Source organism: Leucoraja erinacea, chromosome 34, assembly GCF_028641065.1.
Source record: "Leucoraja erinacea ecotype New England chromosome 34, Leri_hhj_1, whole genome shotgun sequence".
In the NCBI taxonomy this organism is placed as follows: Eukaryota; Metazoa; Chordata; class Chondrichthyes; order Rajiformes; family Rajidae; genus Leucoraja; species Leucoraja erinaceus.
This window is the reverse complement of record NC_073410.1, coordinates 8,209,132-8,217,500: the sequence shown is the minus strand read 5'-3', so window position 1 is coordinate 8,217,500 and position 8,369 is coordinate 8,209,132. Positions and strand designations below refer to the sequence as shown.

General features: G+C 43.6%; 1 protein-coding gene across 5 annotated transcripts in view; it reads left to right on the top strand.

The window, feature by feature from the left end:
• The window catches only part of pitx3 (paired-like homeodomain 3), a 17,264-nt gene extending 14,027 nt beyond the window's left edge, over positions 1-3,237 (top strand). For all 5 annotated transcript variants that reach the window (XM_055661790.1, XM_055661791.1, XM_055661789.1 and 2 more), the window contains one exon: positions 1,839-3,237. In XM_055661790.1, the coding sequence (XP_055517765.1) occupies positions 1,839-2,402 (564 nt within the window). In that variant the 3' untranslated portion in view covers positions 2,403-3,237. The remainder of the gene's footprint in view (positions 1-1,838) is intronic.
• The last annotated feature ends 5,132 nt before the right edge of the window (positions 3,238-8,369 follow it).

Genomic DNA, 8,369 nt, shown 5'->3' with positions numbered 1-8,369 from the left:
CGCAAGGTTGAGTAATATAAGAAGAAGAATATTTTAATATAATAAAGAATAATATAAGTTAAATAATAGCCGCGTTAAAGGGAACGCCGTGAATATCTTGTCGGACCTAGATGTTCGTTTTTTTTCTGAAGCATTTACTCATCAATCACATATATGTAACTGTTTAGATTTGCTGTAAGCAATAACACCGGACACGTGTTGTCAGTTATGTGCTTTAAACGAGATAACCCCCCCCCCCCTAGTTTCTTTGTGTATTGACTGTCTAGCGGTCAATATATGAGTGTGAAAATCCAAGTTTTTTTCAGAATTAATATGTTGCAGGAAAACCCCGTGATAATTCCAGTCAAGGAGTCACGCAGTTGAGAAATTATTCGGGTTGCAGCATAATATCACCAGGTTGTTTTAACAACCAAGTTGCAAGGCAGATTTGAGTAGAATTAGAGACAGATGCGGGGATAAGGGAACAGCTACGTTTTGAAGCAGAGATCTGCGAACAAGGAGCACGGAGGTGACAAACCATTCAATCTTTGCGTGCAAAGGAAATTGGCAAAATTCTTGAAAAGAAAAGAAAATGCAGGGATATAATGCAAGAAGAAAAATGTGGTACGAATTGTATGTTCCTTTCATGATAGGTCCCGTCTTTAATGTATGAATTATACATTGCCATTCATTTTCAGTTTGGGTTTTATTTTGAATGAACGCAGTTTTTGTTAAAGCATAATAAAATATCGACTAATTGTTAGTAATGTGTGGATAGATGAGAGTTGAGATCTGAATGGTTGGCCGTTAGTAAATATCCATTGGGAATAATAATCATCCATTGGGTAAAAACAAGTAGGAATCTGTTTAACGAGCGCTTGATACAGAAATACACACAAACACATATACAAACACACACATATACACGACCCACACATATACAAACACACACATATACACAACACACACATATACAAACATACACATATACAAACATACACATATACACACCCCCACATATACAAACATACACATATACACACACACACATATACAAACATATATATATACACACACACACATATACAAACATACACATATACAAACATACACATACATACACACACACACACATATACACACACCCACACACACACACACACACACACACACACACACACACACACACACACACACACACACACACACACACACACACACACACACACACACACACACACACACACACACACACACACACAAACACACACACACGTACACACACACGTACACACACACACATATACGCACACACACACACACACACACACACATACACACATACACACAAACACACACACACACACACACACAAACACACATACACATACAGACACACACAGACACACACACATACAGACACACACATACACACACACACACACACACACACACACACACACACACACACACACACACACACACACACACACACACACACACACACACATACACACACACACATACAAACACACACACACACACACACACACACACACACACACACACACACACACACACACACACACACACACACACAACACACACACACACACACACATACATACACACACACACACACACACACACACACACACACACACACACACACACACGTACACACACACACACACACACACATACACATACACATACACATACACACACACACAAGCACACACTGACACATACAAACACTCACACGTACACCCACACACACATACACACACACACACACACACACACACACACACACACACCTGGGAAAGGCTACAGTTAATAACGTATTTCTGTTCCAGGTGTGGTTTAAGAACCGCAGGGCCAAGTGGAGGAAGAGGGAACGCAACCAACAGGCTGATTTTTGTAAACATGGCTTTGGCGCCCAGTTTAACGGACTCATGCAGCCTTATGATGAAATGTACTCCGGGTATTCCTACAACAACTGGGCCACCAAGAGTTTGACGACCAGCCCTCTCTCGGCCAAGAGCTTTCAATTCTTCAACTCGATGAACGTTAGTCCCCTCTCCACGCCGCCCATGTTCTCTCCCCCCAGCTCCATCTCCTCGATGACCATGCCGACCTCCATGGTTCCTTCGGCCGTGACGGGAGTGCCCGGGACCAGCCTGAATAATTTAAGCAATCTGAATAACCTCAACGGCCCCTCCCTCAACTCGGCCATGCCTGGTGGCGCCTGTCCTTACGCATCGAGTGCTGGTCCATATATGTACCGGGACACCTGTAACTCCAGTCTCGCCAGCCTCAGACTCAAGGCTAAGCAACACGCTAATTTCGGTTATCCGGGAGTTCAGAACCAAGTGTCCAACCTAAGCCCGTGTCAATACGCTGTGGACAGACCCGTATGAGCCTTATGTCTTTAAAAAAAAAAAAAATCGACTAACCTTAAATATGACCATCAAAACATACAACCAGCTCCTTGGCAGAGCTGGCTAAAACAAATACCCGTTCACACGAGAAGCCAAAATCCCCTTTCATTTGGACCGGTTTAGAAAGCTTTCATGAAAGAGTGTTAGGCACATAACTTGCAGACAAATATTTGCTAATCCAGATAATATACAATCCAAAAACATGCATGACCATTACAACCCCGGTTTACAGGTTGTAACGCGGAATATAATGTATATAATGAACTTTTCTTGTTTTCCTTTTTGTATGTGAATTGATTATCTGTATAGTGTTTTAACATGTAAAAATAACGCATGTCCTCTAACAGCATATCTGAACATTTTGCGCGCCTTGGTTAGATTAGGAATGTACAGAATGACCTGCGGTGGATATTCACTGTTGTATATCATTGCTTATATCATATCCTGCATTCATGGCCCATCAGTCGGCGTCATTCCCCTTCAAGAACCAATATATTTTATTATTTGTTACAATTAGCACACCAATCGTTAGCCATTAGACCGCATCCCCTTCAATGCCTCTCCATCCCTGATCTTAGACCCCAACCCCCCACCGCAACCAACCCCGTAGGCTTTTATAAACTTTTTTTTCTGTGGTTTATTTAAATCTGTCGGATTCTCATATGTGTAACGGTGTGACGTCGCTTGAAGCTGACAGCTATATCGCGTTTTTCATTCTAATCTACTGTGCGCAACTTTCTCTAAAAGCCCAACGTTTACAGTAAAGACAGCTTGATTTGCACTCTGTCTAATGCTTAATAAACAGATTCTACAATGCCAGTGTACGCTATTTTCTTCTTGGGACCCTTAAGACGTCTATATTGCGTCAAACACGATTTTAATAAGAGACCAAACATATTTCTGGAAATGTCCTGTTAATTTAAAATTCAACATGAACAATGGGAGAAATGGGACGCCAAATCGTAAAAGCCATCTCTTATGTAACCGCCACAAAGACCACTATCATTAACTAATCCCTAAAATGAGAAACTGCGAACCCCATGTAAAATCCGTTACTTACACTCCATTCAAGCCTGGGGTTTGAATTTTTGTGTTACATTTTTCTGATCTGAAATTACTTCTTACTTGAAACATTAGGAAACGTGTATCTATCTTTCTGAATCGCCCGCTTTGTTGTCCCCGTTGAAGTGGAATGGGAAATATTGCCTGTGTCTTGTGTCTAAACAAACGGACCAGCTTGAAGCAGTTGTACATTTTGCATTATTTACTGGAACAATTCAGGAAGGCAGAACAACAATCCGCAGCGAATTCTCTCTGCCGCAACAGGCCTACGGACAAAGCTACATGAGATAGCTTGCTAAAAGAGTTGAGGTCCTAACATGTGATATAAAGGACTGCAAGGAAGAAGTAGCAAGTGTTAATCTACATACAGCCAGAACAGTCTTTTGTATTGCCGTTGAACCGAGGAAACCTAAGCGCGGCACTTGTGGCGCAGCGGTAGAGTTGCTGCCTTATAGCGCTCGCAGTTCCAGAGTTCGATCCCGACTACGGGTGCTGTCTGTACAGGGCCCCTTGACAGTGTGGGTACTCTCCCAGATCTTCGGTTTCTTCCCACACTACAAAGATACCAAGTGTAAAGTGTCCCTAGTGTGCGTAGGCTTGTGTTAATGTGTGGGTATCGCTGGTCGGTGCAGACTCGGTGGGCTCGCTGTATCACCGAACTAAACTAAACTAAGAAAGAGCCAAATTCTTTGAATCTCGGTCAGTAATCTAATACATGAACACTCCATCTTTGATTTAAACAATGTTCAACCCGTTCTACTCATATCTCCATTTTATCTTCAGAGCTGTCATAGGTCAAATATTCCATTTCCCAGAAAACCAACGATATTATTTTTATGACGATTTCACGATAATAGGTCGTTTAAGGATTTTAATTCTCATTTATTGCTGAAATATAACACGGCCAAGTTACAAGTTATTTGACAATCAGGGTGAAGCGTTATACAAAAAAATAAGACACAAAAAGCTGGAGTAACTCAGCGGGACTGGCAGCATCTTTGGAGAGAAGGAATTGATGACGAGACCCTTCTTCAGAGTCTGAGATACTCCAGCTTTTTGAGTCTATATTCGATTTAAACCAGCATCTGCAGTTCCATCCTATGCAAGAAAATAACGTATTTCAGTTCACATGGTGCCGGGATGCCTCAGCGGGTGAGGGAGCATCTGGGGAGGGAATGGGCAAACGACGTTACAAGTCGGGATGTGTGATGGAACGTTCCATGTGCTCCATAGATGCTGGATTACTCCAGCGCGTGGTGTTTTATGTTCAGGATTCCAGCACCTGCAATTTCTTGTGTCAACTCTATTTGGACAGTGGCGTCAAATCAGAGAAACACCACAAATACTTCCCATCCAATTAATTACGACTGAAAGGCGGTGTGAGAAAACGCTGTGTGTTGGTGGGAATTCGACTGAGAACAATGAGGAGGGTGACCTGTTTGTGGCGTGCTTGGCAAGACCACGGGTCAAATGTATATCTTGTCTGAAGAAGGGTCTCGACCCGAAACTTCACCTATACGTGTTTTCCATAGATGCTGCCTGACCTGCTGAGTTACTGCACCATTTTGCGTCTTATTTTTGTAAACAAGAATCCGCGGTCCCTCGTCTCCACTTCTTCTAAACGTCCAGCCTTCTTTCAATAATGCCCTAGGATGTTCACTCCTGGAGCACCGTTCACCCAAGCGTGATACCCCAAAAAGATGCAGCCCGCCCGCGGCACTGCATCTGATTATCACCATTAAGGCGAGCATGTATCAACTGGAAACTGCTATCTATATCCGTTCATGCTCCATATCTGAGGTCATTATTAGAACTCCACCGTAAAACTGAAAGGGCTCGGGTGACTCAACGGGTCGTGCAGCATCGGTGTTAGGCGACGTTTCAGGTCGGGGACATACTTCAGCCATTAGAACTCCACCTTTGATTCTTTGCTTTGAGTTTTTCAGCATGAAATTGGCCTTAGGTTAACCAGTGAGCGTCAGGTTAAATGTCTATGTGCGGCACCCGAGTCATTCTTTAAATATTTGGACGGGATAATCCTCCCGAGGTTCAAATTCCTCAACGTTTGGATGACCAGAAAAAATATTGTTGTTTCAGCGTTAACAACTAATTGAATCTGACGTCAGCATCCTTACTTAGCAATTTAAAGCTTCTCGCCTTGACTCAGCATCACGGTGGATATGCGCATTGTCCAGGTTGTACTCCCGGGTTCCTTCTGAAATCGGTATCATTCCTGCGAATGGCGTTACAAAGTTTCTGGAGGTATACTGTGTCGGGGGAGGGCGGGGAAACAGATCGAATGGAAAAAACAAAACTCTGCCATTTGATTTTTCTTCACAGTGAAATCCGCTAAAATAAGCGTAACGTCTCAAGTTCCCTGACTTTTTCCCTGAACGGAAGCCTCACTTCAGCCAGAGTTGGACATGTTGCAGATACGCAGCAGGTCTGTGGATAGTGAAACCGTGGATACCTTCGAGCGACTCCCCTTTCAGATCAGTGATAATCAACCCAGCATTGCCCGCCTGAACCGTTGCTTTGTACCGATCAGACTCACACTCACGGTGTTTGGCTCTCACTTTACATATCTGTACTAAACAATAAAACTGCCTCAGTTTTCACTACTGATTTCCAGCTTTTGGATTTTTTTCTTGAAAAAAAAAGACTTTCAATTTCTGTTTAATTTCTCTTTCGGAATAGACACAACATGCTGGAGTAACTGAGCGGGACAGGCGGCATCTCTGGATAGAAGAAATGGGTTACGTCTCTCGTCAAGAACCTTCTTCAATGTATAGTTTTCACGAACCTCAAATATGAACTCAGTTTCTTTCTCCACCGTGGCTACCCGACCCGCCGAGTCTTTCCCGCATTCTCTGTTTATATTTCTGATTCTCAACATCTGCAATTTTGTTCTCACGTTCAGGCAAAGTGAGCCATTTTGCGTAGAAAGTAACTGCAGATGGTGTTTATACCGAAGATAGACACACAGTGCTGGAGTAACTCGGCGGGTCAGGCAGCATCTCTGGAGAAAAGGGATGGGTGGTGTTTCGGATCGCCCTTTGATTCTCCACTCTCTCACTAGTGGAATCGCCCTCTGCACATGCACCCTATCCAGCCCTTCAATGTAAGTTTCAATGGAATGGGAATTCTAGAGTGCCACGTCCCCGAGTTAGACTGCGCCATTGACAGGGACAACATGCAAAATTAATGTAAAGCATTGGATTTATTCGTTACACCCCAAGACAGCAACATATTCATCCTTTCTGTGCACATGGGTAGGGTTCCATCCATCATATTTCTGCTACCCCATTGAAGCTGCCATCTAATTAGGCTCGTTCATCGACCCCTTTCACATTGTTCGGCATTTTCAAGTTTTTTTTTCAAGTATTTCATATATTTATTAAATTCCCTTTGAAAAGTTCTAACTGAATCAGCTTCCACTACCTTTTCTGGCTTGCAATCTACATCACAATAGTCTGCTGAGTGGAAGTATTGGTTCCCATAAAGCCGAAACGTTGCCTATCCGCGTTCTCCTGGGATGCTGTCTTTCCCATTGAGATACTCCTGCACTCTTTTGTAAGCCAGCATCTGCAGTTCCTTGTTTCCAAAATGGTTCCCATGCTGCCTGGGATTCACTTGTTAATTTGAAAACGTTGTCCTCTGTTGATGGCACTTACTGCGGAGAGGGTCTTAGCTGCAAGGAATCTCCATCGTGGTGGGTTGGGAAGGCTAGATCATTGGAGCTATTTAAAGAGGAGGTAAATGGAGAATGGCGATGCAGGCGTGAGGGGCTAAGTAGCCTGTCCCTGTTCACACTTTCTTGTATTATTGTGTACTTCATCATTCTCTGCGCTGATGTCTACAAGTAACTGAAGTGTCTCTGAAGTGTCCGGTACCATTGGAGCGAATGTGCAGGAAGGAACTGCAGATGCTGGTTTAACCCGAAGAGAGACAAAAAATGCTGGAGCAACTCAGCGGACAGGCAGCATCTCTGGAGAGAAGAAATGGGTGACTTTTCGGGTCCAGACCCTCGACCCGAAACGTCGCCCATTCCTTCTCTCCAGAGATGCTGCCTGTCCCGCTGAGTTACTCCAGCATTTTGTGTCTACCATTCTAAACCTCTGCATCCACCCGAAAGCGTCGTTGCAACGCTGGGCACAACATTCCAGCTGAGGACTCACCAGCAATTTGTAAATGTTTAGCAGTGAAGTATTTATTTTTGTACTTCGTGTTTTTGTTTAATTGATCGGAGGATATTTTTTCTGGGAAATAAAACATTTTTAAAGCGTATAAATAAACCGATTTGTTTATAAAATCTGCGGAAGGTTGAAGCGATGCCCCAAGTAGCTTTTGTTTTGATAGGCATACTGCAGTTCGGGAGTTGACATTGTGTAGTGTCAGACTAATGGCCCCTTTCATTATCGTTGGAGATCAGATTCTCTCAGAAGTTCGAAGTCGAATGGAAGTGGAATCCACTCCTGTGACGTGAAGCTTCAAAAAAAGGCCACAGCGAGTGTAAAATTAGACAATTTGGCTCAGCTTGTACATTGTGACTAAAACGTTTTTTGGAATCGACCTTATTTCTGTAGTTTTGTTTTCACAATGTCCTTGGATTTCTGCTGGATCTGTTGCCAAAGAGCGCACACTGGCTATAAGAAGCTAGACGTTTGGTTTACATCTCTCCATTTGTCAATCCCAACGGGGCCAACGGGAAAGATAGCTGAGGCGAGACCTCACAAGTCAATGGCGAAGACAGGGGAGGTGGCAGCAGGCTTGTTAAACCAGTGTATTGTTCAACCAGTGACACGCTGCTGATGACTCGAGTTACAGCGCCATAGAGTCATGCAGCGTGGAAACAGGCCCTTCGGCCCAATTTGCCCGCACCGC